The 19332-nt window shown below is 42.2% G+C and overlaps 1 protein-coding gene across 1 annotated transcript in view; it reads right to left on the bottom strand.

Moving 5' to 3' along the window:
• Positions 1-19332, bottom strand: part of LOC126417076 (putative inorganic phosphate cotransporter) — a 188726-nt gene that overhangs the window by 81355 nt on the left and 88039 nt on the right. The window contains exon 6 of the mRNA XM_050084971.1: positions 10349-10495. Within this exon, the coding sequence (XP_049940928.1) occupies positions 10349-10495 (147 nt within the window). The remainder of the gene's footprint in view (positions 1-10348; positions 10496-19332) is intronic.

The raw sequence follows: 19332 nt of genomic DNA, 5'->3' as shown, positions 1-19332 counted from the left end.
GTGCATATGGAGTATCGTCTCAGTTGTGTGACTGGATTCGTGATTTCCTCTCAGAGAGGTCATAGTTAGTAGTGATAGACGGTAAATCATCGATCAGAACAGAAGTGTTATCAGTCGTTCCACAAGGTAGTGTCATAGGCCCTCTGCTGTTCCTGATTTATATACATGATCTAGGTGACAATCTGAGCAGCCCCCTTAGATTGTTTGCAGATGACGCTGTAAAGTAAAATCATCAGACGATCAATTCGAATTACCAAATGATCTAGAGAGAATTTCTGTATGTAGCGAAAAGTGCAGTTGGCACTAGACAAAGAAAAGTGCGAGCTCATCCACATGGGTACTAAAAGAAATCCAATAAATTTTGGGTATACGATAAATCGCAACAAATCTAAGGGCTGTCAATTCGACTAAATACCTAGGAATTACAATTACGAGCGACTTACATTGGAAAGACCACTTAGATAATATTGTGGGGAAGGCGAAACAAAGACTGCACTTTGTTGGCAGAACACTTAGAAGATGCGACAAACCCACTAAAGAGACAGCCTACATTACACTTGTCCATCCTCTGCTGGAATATTGTTGCGCGGTATGGGATCCTTACCAGGTAGGATTGACGGAGGACATCGAAAAAGTGCAAAGAAGGGCAGCTCGTTTCGTGTTATCGCGCAATAGGGGTGAGAGTGTCAATGATATGATATGCGAGTTGGGGTGGCAGTCACTGAAACAAAGGCGGTTTTCTTTGCGGCGAGATCTATTCACGCAATTTCAATCACCAACTTTCTCATCCGAATGCGAAAATATTTTGTTGACACCCACCTACGTAGGGAGAAATGATAATCATAATAAAATAAGAGAAATCAGAGCTAGAACGGAAAGATTTAGGTGTTCCTTTTTCCCACGCACCATTCGAGAGTGCAATGGTAGAGAAGTAATATGAAAATGGTTCGATGAACCCTCTGCCAGGCACTTAAGTGTGAATTGCAGAGTAATATGTAGATGTAGATGTAGGCAGCAGTGTTGCCACAACATACTGTCCGTAAGGAGAGATTAGCCAGCGAGTTTCTGATCCAGAACGCATTTCAGTATTGGTTGTTTGTGATGTGACCATGAAACAAGCACGGACAGCTGACGGTTTCTTTCGTGAATACGTTCATTGAATAAGCAAACTTTTTGGCAGTTATGTGAGCTCTGCAGCTTCTTGTCATCGTCAGCTTTTCAAAGATTAGCCTATTACGCAGATGACCTATTGACAGACGCGAAGGTCTGTGGGATATAACGGCATATCAAGCCGTTAAACACGGAAAGCTTTAGCGAAAGCCGCCAAGTAAATAAAGGATCATAGACCTTCCATTATAACGATTAGCATAGAATTACAGCCATCCAACTGCACTGATGTAGTCATATTGTCTCTCGCTTGAATAGACCACAAAGCTGTACGAAGCCAAGGAACAATAAAGTAGAAAATACGATTCCTGATATCACAAAGATAATTGCATATTTTTGCCTGGTCAGGGTTTCAGTCACTTGCCACAAAGATTTCCACGTAATTTTATTTTTTGAATCAGTTGTTTCGTCATATAACTGCGCCGACGATACGAAGACTCAAACCTATACGGTGGAATAGATGACCCCATCAAATACTGCAGTAATTCACACAATGATAATTTTCTGTTATTCACTACTTCATGACTTTTCCAGCTAGCAAGCATAATCAGCAAAATACAAACAGCAAAACCAAATTCTACACGTATTGCTTCACAGCCTCCGCAACAACTCTCCGGTATTACATCTACGTCCACACGACTACTCTGCAATTAGCAATTAAATGCCAGGCAGATGGTTTATGCAACCACTTTCACACTATTCCTCTATCATTCCACTGCCGAAAAGCGCATGGCAAAGACGAACTCTTTAAATCTTTCTTTGTGAACTCTCAGTTGTCTTATTTTATTACAGTGATAATTTCGCCTATATAGGTGGGCGTTAACAACATACTATCGCATTATGAGGAGAAAAATTATTACTGAGATTTCGTGAAAAGATCTCTCCGCAACGACAAACACTTTTGTTTTTCTGACTGCCATCCCCAATTCATGTATCATATCCGTTACGCTCTCTCCCCTAATTTGTGGTGATATAAAATAGCTGCCCTTCTTTGAACTTTTTTCTATGTTCTCAGTCAATCCTAGCTGGTAAGGATCACACAATGTTCAGCAGTACTCAAGCAGAAGACGAAAAAGCACGTATTGCTTCATAGCCTCCACAACCAAATCTCAGATGTTTCGTTTACATCTACAGCCTCTGTCGTGAATTTGTTACATCTTCCAAGTCTCCAGGCAATAAAACACACGGTTTGATTCGCCTTCCCCTCAACAGTATCTATCTGATCATTCCAATTTAAGATGTTCAGAATTGTTTCCCCAGGTATGTAGTTGAATTGACAGCCTCATGTTGTTCTATTCTGGCTAACATGGGATGAGATGGAGTCACACGATTTGGAAAGTACCTGTGGTACAGATTTTGACTTCTCTTCATTACAGCTTCACTGTAAATTAACAGCATATTGGTGTACTCTGTAGACGTGTACTCAGGCATCCTGTTACTACAGTGCTATTCACCATAATATCAACTGACGCGTCACCAGGAAGCATGAAAAGAGGACAGAGGACATCACGTGACATTGCGGCATCATACCTTTTGTATGAATATCAAGAGCTCAGATGGAAACCCAGTTCTAAGCAAACAAGGGAAAGCAGAAAGGTGGAAGGAGTATATAGAGGGTCTATACAAGGGCGATGTACTTGAGGACAGCATTATAGAAATGCAAGAGGATGTAGATAAAGATGAAATGGGAGATACGATACTGCCTGAAGAGTTTGACAGAACACTGAAAGACCTGAGTCGAAACAAGGCCCCGGGAGTACACAACATTCCATTAGAACTACTGACGGCCTTGGGAGAGACAGTCATGACAAAACTCTACCATCTGGTGAGCAAGATGTATGAGACAGGCGAAATACCTTCAGACTTCAAGAAGAATATAATAATTCCAATCCCAAAGAAAGCAGGTGTTGACAGATGTGCAAATTACCGAACTATCAGTTTAATAAGTCACCGCTGCAAAATACTAACGCGAATTATTTACAGACGAATGCAAAAACTGGTAGAAGCGGACCTCGGGGAAGATCAGCTTGGATTCCGTAGAAATGTTGGAACACGTGAGGCAATACTGACCTTACGCCTTATCTTAGAAGAAAGATTCAGGAAAGACAAACCTACTTTTCTAGCATTTGTAGACTTAGGAAAGCTTTTGACAATGTTGACTGGAATACTCTCTTTCAAATTGTAAAGGTGGCAGGGATAAAACACAAAGCGAAAGGCTATTTACAATTTTTACAGGAACCAGATGGCAGTTATAAGAGTCGAGGGGCATGAAAGGGAAGCAGTGGTTTGGAAGGAAGTGAGACAGGGTTGTAGCCTCTCCCCGATGCTATTCAATCTGTATATTGAGCAAGCAGTAAAGGAAACGAAAGAAAAGTTCGGAGTAGGAATTAAAATTCATGGAGAAGAAGTAAAAACTTTGAGGTTCGCCGATGACATTGTAATTCTGTCAGAGACAGCAAAGGACTTGGAAGAGCAGTTGAACGGAATGGACAGTGTCTTGAAGGGAGGATATAAGATGAACATCAACAAAAGCAAAACGAGGATCATGGAAGGTAGTCGAATTAAGTCGGGTGATGCTGAGGGTATTCTATTAGGAAATGAGACGCTTAAAGTAGTAAATGAGTTTTGCTATTTGGGGAGCAAAATAACTGATGTTGGTCGAAGTAGAGAGGATATAAAATGTAGACTGGCAATGGCAAGGAAAGCGTTTCTGATGAAGAGGAATTTGTTAACATCAAGTATAGATTTAAGTGTCAGGAAGTCGTTTCTGAAAGTATTTTTATGGAGTGTAGCGATGTATGGAAGTGAAACATGGACGATAAATAGTTTGGACAGGAAAAGAATAGACGCTTTTGAAATGTGGTGCTACAGAAGAATGCTGAAGATTAAATGGGTAGATCACGTAACTAATGAGGAGGTATTGAATATAATAGGGGAGGAGTTTGTGGCACAACTTGACAAGAAGAAGGGACCGGCTGGTAGGGCATGTTCTGAGGCATCAAGGGATCACAAATTTAGCATTGGAGGGCAGCAGGGAGGGTAAAAATTGTAGAGGGAGACCAAGAGATGAATACATTAAGCAAATTCAGAAGAATATAGGTTGCAGTAAGTACTGGGAGATGAAGAAGCTTGCACAGGATAGAGTAGCATGGAGAGCTGCGTCAAACCAGTCTCAGGACTGAAGACCAGAACAACAACAACCATTCATGAATGTGGCTAGCATAGCATAACAGGCGAACTGCATAAGAAACATCTAGCTTGCGACTGAGTAGCTCTAGTTTGCCTTGTGACGTGGAAATGAACAGTTTGCGGGCATGGATTCCTGCAAGTTCTAGAAGTGTGTAACATGAACTGTGAAACATACCCACATTCAGACATACATATACACTGCCTGGACGGATTCCTGGCCGGAAATGGAGGAAAAAGACCATATGAACATGTGTCTGGAAATGCATGACTGTCACATTAGGTGGCGCTGACAAATGGAAGTGCCTCTGACCACGTGCCATGTGCTCCTTGTGTGTTGCAGGCTGTGTGATTGACGCAGCGTGCTGTAACCTGCAGAATGGTCCGATATTCGTGTCGGGAACAAGCCGAGATGGTGTTTGTGTACTGCCAAGCAGATGGAAACGGTCGAGAGGCAGCACGGCTCTACCAAAACAAGTACCCCCACAGAGACCAGCCGAATCACACAACATTTAAAGCCTTTTTTGGGCATCTGTGTGATCACGGGTCCTTTCAGACAGAAAAACATGCAGAGTAGCGGCGGACTGGGCGTCCACCACAATTGGAGGTCCGGGTTCGACAAGTTATTGAGACGAACCCTAGTACAAGCAGCTCCAGGCAAGTGGCCTGTCAACATAGTACGAACCAGTGTACGATAATGTGTAACCTGCATGACTACAACTACTATCCCTATCACCTGCTTCGAGGGCAAGGATGATCAGCAGCGGATTTCCTTCTTTGGGATGGATTTTATCGATGGTTTTTGCATCAGATCATGATAACATCCTTACCGATGAATCAACTTTTACGAGGACTAGCATTATCAGCCTGCATCTGGGGGCACCTGAGGAGCGTTGTGTATGCTGAACCAGTTCGTTATGTATAGACCCTTCAACAGTGTGTTCACGATGCCTGTGATGGTATTCAGAGAGACGCCGGAACGTGCGAAAGAGTGTGGCAGTCCATGATGCGACGTGTGAACACATGCATTACATCCTGTTGAGGCCACTTTGAACATCTGTCGTGATGTGGAGGCAATGCTGCTCTGTACTGTGTTCCTCGACGATATATTCTTTTTACAACAACACCATCCATTTCTGGACACATGTTCACAGGATCTCTTTCCTTCATTTCCAGTCAGGAAACTTTCCCTTTAGTTTGTCAATTTTTTTTCATGTTCACCCTGTATGCACATATATCTACATACACACATAAAAACATATTATATTTACATATACATTCACACCTCTATAAATGTATGCACAAAAACGACAGTATTACCAGCAGATGGGTCTGAGTGAGATTGACATTAGATTTGTGTATCACTTCCTGCAGACGAGTGTGTGTGACCTGTGCTTTTTTCGAATCACATATCATAGTTTTTAGTTCAAGGAATCTATTGTCTATTATGGTTAAAATGGATACTGCCTCAGCTGAATCTGACAACGTTCTAATCTGACCCTAGAGCCTTGTTTAGTTTTAGCGATTTAAGCCGTTACTCAACGACACTGACACCACCACCTATATCGATCATTTCTGAGGTGGTGCAAAAGTAAATTGCGATGAGAAAGTAATATGTTTCTTTACAGACCCTGCAATGGAGGGCACTGTGATGTAGACAGTATAGCCCTCAGTGCCTTTATTGTACTGCGTCGAAATTATGCTTTACTGAACATTTCTGAGATGCTGTCGTGCTGACAAAACTAAACTATGACGAATAGTTGAGCTGAGGTTTCAAATGGCTCTGAGAACTATGGGACTTAACATCTATGGTCATCAGTCCCCTAGAACTTAGAACTACTTAAACCTAACTAACCTAAGGACAGCACACAACACCCAGTCATCACGAGGCAGAGAAAATCCCTGACCCCGCCGGGAATCGAACCTGGGAACCCTGGCGCGGGAAGCGAGAACGCTACCGCACGACCACGAGCTGCGGACTGAGCTGAGGTTTTGTGAGCGTCCTCCTATTAGAGTAAAATACTCATACTTAGGATCCTTCCAATAATCATCAGTCAGGTACTTGTCTTCCTGTCGGACAGATTTAAGTGTTTGTTCTACAACAAACCGTTCCAGCTATACAGAGTGAGTCACTAACTATTGCCGCCAAGAATAACTCTGGAAGTATGATAGGAGTTGAAAATTTAGTGGGACAAAACTTGCATGGGACAACGGGGGCCCTAATACACTCCTGGAAATGGAAAAAAGAACACATTGACATCGGTGTGTCAGACCCACCATACTTGCTCCGGACACTGCGAGAGGGCTGTACAAGCAATGATCACACGCACGGCACAGCAGACACACCAGGAACCTCGGTGTTGGCCGTCGAATGGCGCTAGCTGCGCAACATTTGTGCACCGCCGCCGTCAGTGTCAGCCAGTTTGCCGTGGCATACGGAGCTCCATCGCAATCTTTAACACTGGTAGCATGCCGCGACAGCGTGGACGTGAACCGTATGTGCAGTTGACGGACTTTGAGCGAGGGCGTATAGTGGGCATGCGGGAGGCCGGGTGGACGTACCGCCGAATTGCTCAACACGTGGGGCGTGAGGTCTCCACAGTACATCGATGTTGTCGCCAGCGGTCGGCGGAAGGTGCACGTGCCCGTCGACCTGGGACCGGACCGCAGCGACGCACGGATGCACGCCAAGACCGTAGGATCCTACGCAGTGCCGTAGGGGACCGCACCGCCACTTCCCAGCAAATTAGGGACACTGTTGCTCCTGGGGTATCGGCGAGGACCATTCGCAACCGTCTCCATGAAGCTGGGCTACGGTCCCGCACAGCGTTAGGCCGTCTTCCGCTCACGCCCCAACATCGTGCAGCCCGCCTCCAGTGGTGTCGCGACAGGCGTGAATGGAGGGACGAATGGAGACGTGTCGTCTTCAGCGATGAGAGTCGCTTCTGCCTTGGTGCCAATGATGGTCGTATGCGTGTTTGGCGCCGTGCAGGTGAGCGCCACAATCAGGACTGCATACGACCGAGGCACACAGGGCCAACACCCGGCATCATGGTGTGGGGAGCGATCTCTCACACTGGCCGTACACCACTGGTGATCGTCGAGGGGACACTGAATAGTGCACGGTACATCCAAACCGTCATCGAACCCATCGTTCTACCATTCCTAGACCGGCAAGGGAACTTGCTGTTCCAACAGGACAATGCACGTCCGCATGTATCCCGTGCCACCCAACGTGCTCTAGAAGGTGTAAGTCAACTACCCTGGCCAGCAAGATCTCCGGATCTGTCCCCCATTGAGCATGTTTGGGACTGGATGAAGCGTCGTCTCACGCGGTCTGCACGTCCAGCACGAACGCTGGTCCAGCTGAGGCGCCAGGTGGAAATGGCATGGCAAGCCGTTCCACAGGACTACATCCAGCATCTCTACGATCGTCTCCATGGGAGAATAGCAGCCTGCATTGCTGCGAAAGGTGGATATACACTGTACTAGTGCCGACATTGTGCATGCTCTGTTGCCTGTGTCTATGTGCCTGTGGTTCTGTCAGTGTGATCATGTGATGTATCTGACCCCAGGAATGTGTCAATAAAGTTTCCCCTTCCTGGGACAATGAATTCACGGCGTTCTTATTTCAATTTCCAGGAGTGTATGACGTTGGTTTGGTACTTATTTTCTGATAGCGTCTATCGGAACGAATCCAATGATATGTAACAGTAAGCTCTTTGAAGGTCAACGAATGTCACAAAGGTGGCATGAATGGCCATTTACAGAAGGTGTTCGAAGCGATGACCGTTGGTATCATCGCAGAGCTGCAATCTTCTTATCATGGGTTGAATGGTATTGCTTATCACATCTGCACTTATTGATGCACATGCTCTGACCTTTCTCTCTCGCATATCTTCAGTTGTAGTTGTTACGTCTTTTAAAACAATGTCTTTTACGAATCCCCACAAGAAAAAATTCAGAAGCGTCAAGTCTGGTGAACGAGCCGGCCACGACACGTCTCCTCCGCGTCCAGTCCAACGATTTGGGAATTGTCTCTGCAAGTCATTTCCAGCTATCACAGAAAAATGTATCGGACATCCATCGTGTTGATACCACATTCTGTTCCTTGTTCCTAAAGGTATTTCTTCCAGTAACAGACCTTATGTTTCTTGCAGGAATGTCGTGTACTTCCTACATTAAGATTTTCTTCAATGAAATATGGGCCTATAATTCTGTCCTCCAGAATCCCATACCATACATTCACCGACCACGGGTTTTGGTGTGCAACTTGCCGCAGCCAACATGGATTTACAGTTGCCCAATACTACAAGTTATGCAGATTAACATTTCCTTGGTTCGTGAACGTAGCCTCGTCAGTAAACAAGAACAAATTAATAAATGTGGCATCCCTCTGAATCTGAAGTTGAGCCCATCGGCAGAATTCAATGCAACGCATACAATCCGTACCAGTTAATTCTTGGTGGAGGCTGATATGGCAAGGATGATGTTTATGGCGGTGCAGAACACGAACAACACTACTCAGGCTCATGCCAGATTCCCTTGCGATTTGACGCGAACTTCAAATGGCTCTAAGCTCTATGGGACTTATCATCTGAGGTCATCAGTCCCCTAGACTTAGAACTACTTAAACCTAACTAACCTAAGGACATCACACAAATCCAAGTCCGAGGCAGGATTCGAACCTGCGACCGCAGCAGCAGGGCGGTTCCGGACGAAGCTCCTAGAACCGCTTGGTCACAGCGGCCGGCTCTGACGCGAACTAACTCAAGGATCTCGACCCACAGTGACAAAGAGTTCCAATTTCTGTTTCCTCGTTAGTAACTTTCCTTTGCCAGATATGTTTCCGATACGTTAAAGATGCGGTTGTTCTGAATTTACCACACACGTATTTAAATGTACGACGTGTGGGATGTGTACGTTGAGGATATCTTTCAGCGTATTCTCAAGCCCTCACTGAATTTCGTTGGCATTCCCCGTGAATGAAAAACATTATCGACTTGTTCTTCGAAGGAATACATCATTCACATTCGCCAATACTAGTCTTACCGTTGCTATTAGTGTTGTATTGCGAAACCGTCGAATGGTGTTTACATGTCAATGGCACGTTAGATGGATACGCCGTATTCGGCTAAAATTTCCATATTGTACGATATACGAGAGAGAATTGTCAAAGCGTGTGCTTCGATAAGTGCCGATGTGATAAGGAATACCACTCAATCCATGATAAGAAGATAGCAGCACCGCATTGGAACCAATGATCATTACTTCGAACACCTTCTGTAAATGGACGATCATGTCACCTTTGTGACCTTCGTTGACCTTCAAAGACCTTACTGTTACACGTTATTGGATTCGTCTCGATAGCCGCTATCAGAAAATAAGTATCAAACTATAGCACCCCATTAAAAAGAAAAAAACGAAGTTGACCTTCATATCTCTGAAGCGACCGCACCTAGCAACAAAAAATCAACGTCATATTATGGCCCCCGTTGTCCCATGCAACATTTGTCCCACAAACTTTTCAGCTGCTGCGTACTTTCGGAGTTATTCTAGGTGGCAATAGTTAGTGACTCACCCTGTATATTATTAGGTACTTCACTCCTGCAAGTGATCCATTGATATCACCTATCGCACCGTCACACGATTTTTTTTCCTGTGGTGTGAACTGATATCATCTGTCATGACATGAACAACTCAGACCATGCAAACATTATCTTATAAAGGCGTTTGCCTACATAGTCCAATTACAGCTCCCAAAACAGTACACTGAGGAAATTATCTAGCCATGAATGGTGCAACGATGCCTGTAAAACAGCAAAGTTCCAAAATATTTTGCACGGTTTGGGTACACCATGTTGTAATGTGCTATATTATGAACTGAAAGCGCATTAATTTTCTGGTAGTCTCGCAAATTTTAAGTGGACAAACAACATAGGAATTGGATGTCATTATAATCTTATAGACGGACTAAGGTAGATAGAACACTTACTTTTTTGAGGTCGAAGCCAAGAACTTCAGACATGTACTTTGGGGTTTCAGTCAACTGAAAGAAGAGTCCTCCCAGGTTACCAAAGTGCAGTGCCACCAGCGCCATGAATGGACAGGAAGTCATCACCGGCCAGAATGGCAGCATCCTCTGAAACAGGATGGCTCTGTTGGGACTCTAGAGTCACTTGGCGTTCACACAAGCTCTAGACACTGGATTTAATGTTTGCCCATGTAACAACAACATTAGTAAAAATCCATGGGAGATTTCACATTATGCCTGTCCATCAAATGCATATGAATTTCATTAAATTACATGTAGGGACCACGTCCACAACTTTGATCCAAAATTATGTTCTAATGCCCAGCTGCTCTATCTTATCCACCTCCAACCCAATCAACCAAATAACCCTATATTCGCGATATGTGCATCGTATGATCTTGAAAACTCCATAGCGCAGATACAGTATTTCAGCTTCCTTTACAAACTCCAGACATTGTAAGAAACTGGTTCGTGAGTGGCGGGTAAATACCAATTGTTAATTACTATTTCATTTAATAACATGATGTTCATCTGGAGAAAATAACTCTTACACATGTAGCCAAGCCAGAAATTGGTTATTACTTACAAGTTATTCTTCATCACACAAATAAACACGAATATATATTTTTGCTTCTAAACTGCACTTGGGCTACTTTCATACTCTTCTAACAATAAAATTAATTATTTGGACTCTAGCCTCGATTACAACCTCTCTTCATATTTTGAACATCAAGTTACCTATACATACTTATGATTTCTATGTTTCCTTGTTATCTGTTCAACATACTTTAACTATTGGCGCTCTCAGCCTACTCTTATACTGTTTTTAATTGTACTACATCACTCGGCACACAGCCTTGAAAAGCACTTGGCCACTTGACTACTCCTCACCACAGATCACTAATTATTTTTAAAATTTGACAAAAAAATTGGAAAACAACAAGTAATAACAAAGAAAACCCTTTAAGTCATGAAGCTGAAACTACATACTAGCACAATATACTAAGTTACCCCACAAGCATTTAATGTTATTTCAAGGTTATTTATAACATATTAATCATACAACACTTCAAGGAAGCAGTACACAGACACATACACACATTTTATATGTAACAAATAATCTTCATCGTGTACTGTACTCACTGACCTCAGGTTTCAACATACATTTAATGAACCGAAAAATAAAACAAAATTTACTATTGAGTAAACATAAACTGACACAGGACATTATTCTACTAGAAATTCAGTTAAGCATTTCAGTCCAGTAAAGGATGAACCGAGTTGTCTGCTGAAACGCAGTAGTATATTACTAACAAAAAGTAAATAAATGAAATCCACTTTTGACCCACTGCTAGTTATACTCATCGACAGTCTCTCACTTGCAGGTGTAACGTTTTATCACTAGTAGATGCTTCTGGCGTTCTATAACAGGGGTAGTCAAGAATTCAGCATGCAAGCCGTGTCGTGTACCAAGTGCCAAAATTCTCAGTCTCGCTTCACGCTTATCCAACCATCACACCACAATGTCTGAGGGCAACAAGGCAAAGAGGGGAAACTCTGAATGCGCTGCAATTAAATGGCAGTGTAGTCGCACTGCATACGACTTCGATTTATATTTCGCATTTCGCAACATCATAGATAACAAAGAAGACAAATATTTAGTATCATTTAATTATTTTTGGTACAGTTAAGACATAATTTTTGTCTGGTACTAACTATTCGCATACAGACAAATTGAGACAGTTTGGCAGATTTTCACACTTAGGTTGCCCCATACTCTTGATTTATTTAGTTTCATAATCCAAAAAAGGTCTCTCACACAAATATGCCCATAGAAATATTGCAGCAATTACGGAAACTCATTATGGAGATGGAAATTCTACCTGAGAAAAGCAATGTTGATGTTCTGAACAGTTTTAACGTAAAAGGATCTGTCTCTAAAATGGGGATTACACAGCGCATCAATCAGTTACATTTGCGTATGCATGGGGGCGCTTTCAATTATAAAGGCAAATGTCTCAAAATTAGCTTGAAAAGAGATGTAAGATCGTCAGTATTTAAAAAACAGTCTCTGTAATTAATTCCTCAGACTTAACGTTTTCCCTAATGTCAGTGAGCTTGGATCGTGTTTGCCAGAATTTGTGCCTTCTACAATGCGATTTTCTCTTTAACCGCATCCCCATCAAATCAGAAATGAGTTGTGTGTCACCTTGCATCGTCTCACTGTGGGCTGTGTGCAGTCAGGTCCACTCACAAATGTAAGGTCTGTAATCCATTGCAGATGTTCTAATATTCGATCCTGAAACTCTTTTTTTCTTCATAAATTGAACAATAGCGAATTTTAAATCGAAAATCGTTCTAAGTTTGCCCTGTGACTGAACCAATGTACTCTGCAGTAATATATAAAATCTTGATGTTCTTCGTTCAGTTCTAGTAAAAATTGTTGTATATGACAGTTCAGTAATGTGTGTGACTTCAGAAATTTTACTGTTCGTTCCACCAATTTCTTTGCATGCTCTTTGCCTACAAATTTAGCACAAAGTGTGTCTAGGTGTACAGAACAGTGAATCCTGTCAGCCAGTCGACGTAACGTTTTGTTCTTCCATTGTCAACTGAAACTTTAAATTATTTTTGCGCGGTACTGTGATATCGTTTCATTACAAATTTGCAGCACTCATCACTTTTGCACATGTATAATATATACTGAGAATTCTCATCCCTCTCTTCTGTCATTGCCATTTATTTTTAAAGGTTTCTTACAATATATTGCTAGACTGCCTCTTTTTGCGCAAACAGCGTCTGGACCCATGAGCATCATTTATACTTCAAACAAATAGGAAAGTTAAATAGCACTGACACCATAATTCTGCTTAACCACAACGCAGTACTGAATGAAGTGTTGTGCTGTCCTGAGTACTTACGGGAGGGAACAAGCAAATCCAAGACAGGCTGAGTCTTCGGTCACATGTTGTCTATAGACTCAGCCTCTGTTACTCTCTTTCATCCTCCCTAACATTCACGGCATTTATGCCAAAATTAACCTCTACTTCAATCTACATCATCCAGTCTGTCCCCAATAAGCAATCCACACACAAATTTGGTAGCACCAAAGCCTCCATTGTACATATTTCTCCCTCTGTTTGAATTACATTATTCTCTACTGTCTGTATATTGCTCTTTTCTTTATAACAGTATATATGACTTAAATCTGTGCTAGCATGAATTTCTTCACTTGTGACTGTTTTAGTTCAGTTTTGTTTTAGTAGCACTGCATCCAGTTTGAAAGTTCTTCCCCATAATCAATTTCTAAATCCTCATAGATGGCTGTGTCTTTCCTGGCTTACTAGACGATGACAACAAAATTTTGTAAGTTCTCTTATTTGTCCTTTTCTTTCTGCTGTTCTTAACATAATTCTCTACGTGCTTCTTTCCATTCTTCCTCCTCCTTTTCCTATGGTGTCTCCCATTCTTCCTCTTCTTTCTTTAGGAATTCAAGGAAGCATTAAGTTGGCTTCATATTCCCACTTCATTGACATCTCCTCCTTCATTCACCCTTCTTATGACCCCAAATAAGGCATGTTGCTGTACATAATATTAATTCTCATTTCAACCATGGTGAATAATTTCAGTAGTTCAGCTTTAACAATATGAATAAACATGTAAAATACTACTGTAACACAGTTCATTGCAGACCATGACACATTATTCGCAACTCCAAAATTACAATTATTTTAATCAGTTGCTTTACATCAGCACTGCTAGTGAAAACTATGATTTTTATTTCTTTCAAACTTACATTTTGTCTTCTTCAACTATTGCTTTTGCATTTTACTGCACTCTCTTCGTTGTTGAAGGCTGCTTCCTGCTGTTCTTGTAATTTATTCTGTTTTCTAATATGAAAAAATACTCTCTTCATACAATTCCAAAGTGTGTCAAACACTCCATTCTGGTTGTGGGATCCGCTGTGCTACCCCTCTGTTTAACAATGGATAATGTCACTCCTACTGTCAACACAAGCCATTGTTTCTTTTGTGATCACTTTTTCATTTTAATTTGGTTCCCTAAGATTATCGTCTCCTGCATACATCTTCACCAAAGATTGTCCTGTCGCTGCCTCCATTTGTCAGGTTATTGGTGTGGTATGTGTAGGTACCAAACAGTTAATTACCATCCCACCCAATAACATGCTCGTCGTTCAGAGACAAATAACTCTCCAGAAAAAAGGTGAACCGAAAACAATCTATTAGTTGGAACTTATACTTCATGTCATAAATAAACAAAGACATGTACTTTAACTTCTTAACTGCACTCAGGTGACTTTCATACTCTTCTGACAACAATGCAGCTGTTCCAGTAAACTATGATCACATTACTGTTTCCTCTCTACCCAGGTTCCCACTCTGCATAATTTGATTTTTTAAAAATAACACCAATTCCATACTTTCCATTCAAGCATAAGCATTACGAAAAGCACTGTCCTCACTTGTCTCTTTGGTTAGCGCTGTACCTTTGTAAAATCCATCAATGCCCTGTAATGTTGTACATTACCATTACCTCTCTTATATAAAATATAGTGCTTTACTTTCTATATTCTGCTTTGTACTTAACTATAGGATAATTTACTAAGTTTTTCTGTCTCTTAAATCAAAATTCATGTTTCTTTAAATGTCTCGAAATGTGCTGAAGATAATTTTACCGAATCTTCTGTATCCTACTTTTATAGAAAAAGAACATGTTTATTTCTGCTGGATGTAAAATTACAAAAAATAGCGATTTTTGTGGAAACCACTAACTGAATTCTCCTTAAAGCAACTATTTCTTACATCTGGCTAATTCTACATCTTTCTATGAATAAATTACTAAATTTAAAAATATATAATTTTTGTATTACACAGGAGCGTAACTCTTCGTCTGTCATGAGTACACAGAGAATGCATGCTCTGCTTGACCTTGGGTTGGGTAGAAAGAGGAGGGGGAAGTCGCCCTCTTCCACCAACTCGTCCTTGTTACTATGTAGCAAAATCTCATATTACCCCACATCAGCTGCTTAATTTGGCAGAGTACAGTGGGGAGGGGAAGATCATGGATAACTAAAACATGTACAACATACACCAACGATGTTAAGTACTAAGCTTATGGATGTAATGATATGTATATAAGTTTGATATTTGCAAAATTTTGACTTGTGCTAAAGCACATGATTTTCACTATGTTCAACTTGAAAGCTGCTAAAGGCCAAATACGCTGCAGTTCACTTTATAAATAAATTATTTCACAAATGAAAGAACTTTTTAAAAGTTCTTCACAACTCTGAACCCTAGACAAGAAAAATTAGTCTACTTTAGTGTCTTGGGTGCTCAGGTAGAGTAGTTGTAATGTGTGAGGTTGAAATCATGGCACTGGAATCTACAGATGGTTCATCTTTTAATTTATGCCTGGATCTTGGAAGGGATAGTTCTTAAGAGTTACTTATTGCACCAAGAGGTGAACTGGTTAACCGTGAGCTAGGAAGGATCACTGGAATATCTGGAAGGTGAGGGACAGGTACAGGAAGGTGATGTGACCAATTTACTGGAGAAATTGGACAGAAGGAAGGGATTGAGACATACTGGCAGTGTCGAGAGTGTACAGAAGACAAGTGAGGACCTTTACAAAGGTACAGCGCTAACCAAAGAGACAGTTCAGAGGGTAGAGCCCCATTCAAAGTTCCGTCCGAAAAATCGTGACAGTTTTAATTAACAGGATATGAAACTATTATTGAAGTGAAATGTTCTTTAGGTATCTGTAAACAATAGGAAAAATTACAGAGGTGATACGATCTCATTTGAAGAACGTATTAATAATTTAGTATGCAGAGGGGGAGATTTTTGAGGAGAGATGAAGAGGTAGTGGCATTTTAGTAGCGACTGTTCCGTTTCGCAGTCTGCTCCGGACAGAGCCGAGGCTACATATGCAACACTGACGTTGTCTCATGGGTCATTTTGTCAAAGTATTTTGGGAAGAGTGTGTGTCGCCACCAAACAGCTGACTGATGAGCTCCAAGATATAGTATGTTGTGATTTAATCTTTAACCGGAAATGGGAGCTATTAGAAGGCTGGCAGAGGCACACTCCGCCACTCTTTACCCAAGAGACTGTATAAAATATCACAGGAGAAATGTCAAATACATAAAATATGGGGATAAAAGATGAAGTCGTCACAAGAGAATGGAAAAAGTGGGAGTTAAAAGATACAAAAAAGGAGTAGTTTGACGAGGCACATTTACATGAAATCCATGTATAGTTAATTTGACACTTGATGAGGACATTGCACATAAACACTGGAGGGACAGACAGCACGATTAAAATGGTGTTCACAGTATAAAAGCCACATGGGATGACGACACTTAATACACACTGAACTTATGTAACACACACAGCGAGCACCAAAACACGATGGAGAGTAGCTGGATTAAAACTGAAAGGACCTGCCAAGAGAGGGGAGGTCAGAGAGGAGGGAAAGAGGAGGGAGAGGAGGGAGTCAGTGGAAGAGGGGGAGCTGGAAGGGAGGGGGAGACGGTAACAGACCAAGGGACAGGGGATGTGGAGGGTGGGAAAGTGAGCAACCCAGGAAGGAGCACAAGGACTGCAAAAGAAGAAGCGAGTAGGATAAGGGCATAGGAGGGGGGACAGCAGAGAGGAAGAGAAAGGAGAGGGGGCCCTAGGGAGGAGGGGAGAGGTAGAGGAGTGTCAGTGTTATAAGGAGGGATAAATATTGGGAGAAGCACATCTTACAGGAGGGGGAAACGCCGAAAGTTTCTCTGGGAGAGGAGATGGAGGGTGTGGAGCTGCAGAGAGGGTGGGACACATGGGTAGAATTGCGGCAGCAGGTGGGAAGAGGATAGGAAAGGAGACACTAGGGGTGATTGGAATTACCAGTAAACTTTTAAGATCGTCCATTTATAGATTTGGTAAAAGTGAAGTTTAGCGTGAATTGTTACAGATAATAAGCGTCTATCGTTTCGGTCTAACGAGGTTTGTACACTGCCCGACATACTGTAAATCTGCATGTCAAATGGAGTAAAAAATTTACCAATTTTAGGCAAGAAAGATACAGTTTTTTGAGTTATCAGAACGGTCCATCTGGTGTCAGAGTCCGGTGCCTTTGAAGACTCCCCAGGACACAATGGAAATCGATGACGGCCGCTAGGTGGCGTGACTGTATTCGCGGGCACTACAGTCGCCGAAAAGAGCAAGCCACAGCTGTCCTGCTGGCCTACCAGGGCTTGCGGCCGTTCTACTCGTATGATGCCAGCTGCTCGGCCAATCAGTCTGTCAGCTGTGATTTCTCCTCGAGATCTCACTGCGCATCACTGTCTTGGTTCGGAATTGACTACATCTTAGTTTTAGATCTTGATTTGCCCTTAAATAGCTGTCGTATAACTAGACCGTTCACCGGATGCAGGTCTTTCGATTTGACGCCACTTCGGCGACTTGCGCGTCGACGGGGATGAAATGTTGATGAGTAGGACAACACAACACTCAGTCCCTGAGCGGAGAAAATTTCCGACACAGCCGGGAATCGAACTTGGGCCTTTAGGACTGACATTCTATCGTGCTGACCACTCAGCTACCAGGGGTGGACGGTTTGCTCCTAGGACTCGTTATTCTGTCGTACCGTCCTCGTTGTCTGTTGTCCTCCTGTGTCGTCCAGTTGTTCTCTGGAGACTGTCTGGTGGCGCTATCTGCCGATTTACGATATCCACATTCTGTTCAAATGGATCATTGAGTTGGTTTTCATGCGTGTTAACCAATTTTCTTTTCTTTTGGCACATTTGTTTCACTCTCCTCGATAGATAAGTAATTTCACTTTGTATGTTCCCTTAGTCAGTGTCGCCCATCATCAGACCCCATCCCAACGTGTTACGACCCCCATCAGTCCCCTGTATTGCACTGGTTTTCCTTGTGATATGGCGTGCACTGTTTTTCACTGGCGTCGCGTAAGTTTTCGATAGGTATGCGTTGACATAACTGCTTCAGCATGGATGGAGAAAACAGTCATCAAAACTGCATCTTCAACCGATCTACTCCCTTTTTGACCACAGAATCTGTCAGATGGAAAGAAAGTTCACTTGCGTTCTCATTACATTCAAATTTAAGCAGATCTCCGTGAATTTTTAGCTGAATTGGAGCTTTGTGAACCTTTTTGCCTTGAAGAACTGCTGTTTACGTGAAACGTAACAATCCTCATTTTGCATTTCCTTTTTAATTATCTGAACACCATTACTGTTAGTTAAATTAACATTACAAACTTGGGAAACAATCACCTGAATTCATTTCTACTATTATTGCTTTATTATTAGATACTGATGTTATCTCCATGACAACCAATGACAAGAAGCTAATTTGCTTCATTTATTTCATTCTCACCAGATACTGACACATTATCTTCGGGAGTCCGCAGCTCGTGGTCTCGCGGTCACTTTCTTGCTTCCTGAGCATGGGGTCCCAGGTTCGATTCCCGGCGGGGTCAGGGATTTTCACCTGCCTCGAGATGACTGGGTGTTTGTGTTGTCCTCATCATTTCATCGTCATTGATGAAAGTGCCGAGATTGGGCTGAGAAAAGGTTGAGAATTTGTACGGGCGCTGATAACCACGCAGTTGAGCGCCCAACAAACCAGACATCATCATCATCATTATCATCAGGAGAAACTAAGGTTTCTAAATGGTTTTCTTTCCCCAATCACATCACACTGGAATCCAAACGAGCCAGTGTAAGCTCACGTCCTACAAATAATTCCTTACTCTTACACATTTCTCCTATTAAACAACTAGTCACTGAATTATGCCTTTTTCAAGGCTCTTAAATACTTATGAAAGGACATATTCTAAAAACCATGACTTTCACTTGAAATTTATACTTTCCAAACTGATATTCGGGCATATAAGTCATCGTCAGTGTTATT

The sequence above is a fragment of the Schistocerca serialis genome, chromosome 8 (assembly GCF_023864345.2).
Source record: "Schistocerca serialis cubense isolate TAMUIC-IGC-003099 chromosome 8, iqSchSeri2.2, whole genome shotgun sequence".
NCBI lineage: Eukaryota > Metazoa > Arthropoda > Insecta > Orthoptera > Acrididae > Schistocerca > Schistocerca serialis.
Note: the sequence above shows the minus strand (reverse complement) of the source record. Positions and strands in the feature narration are given on the sequence as shown.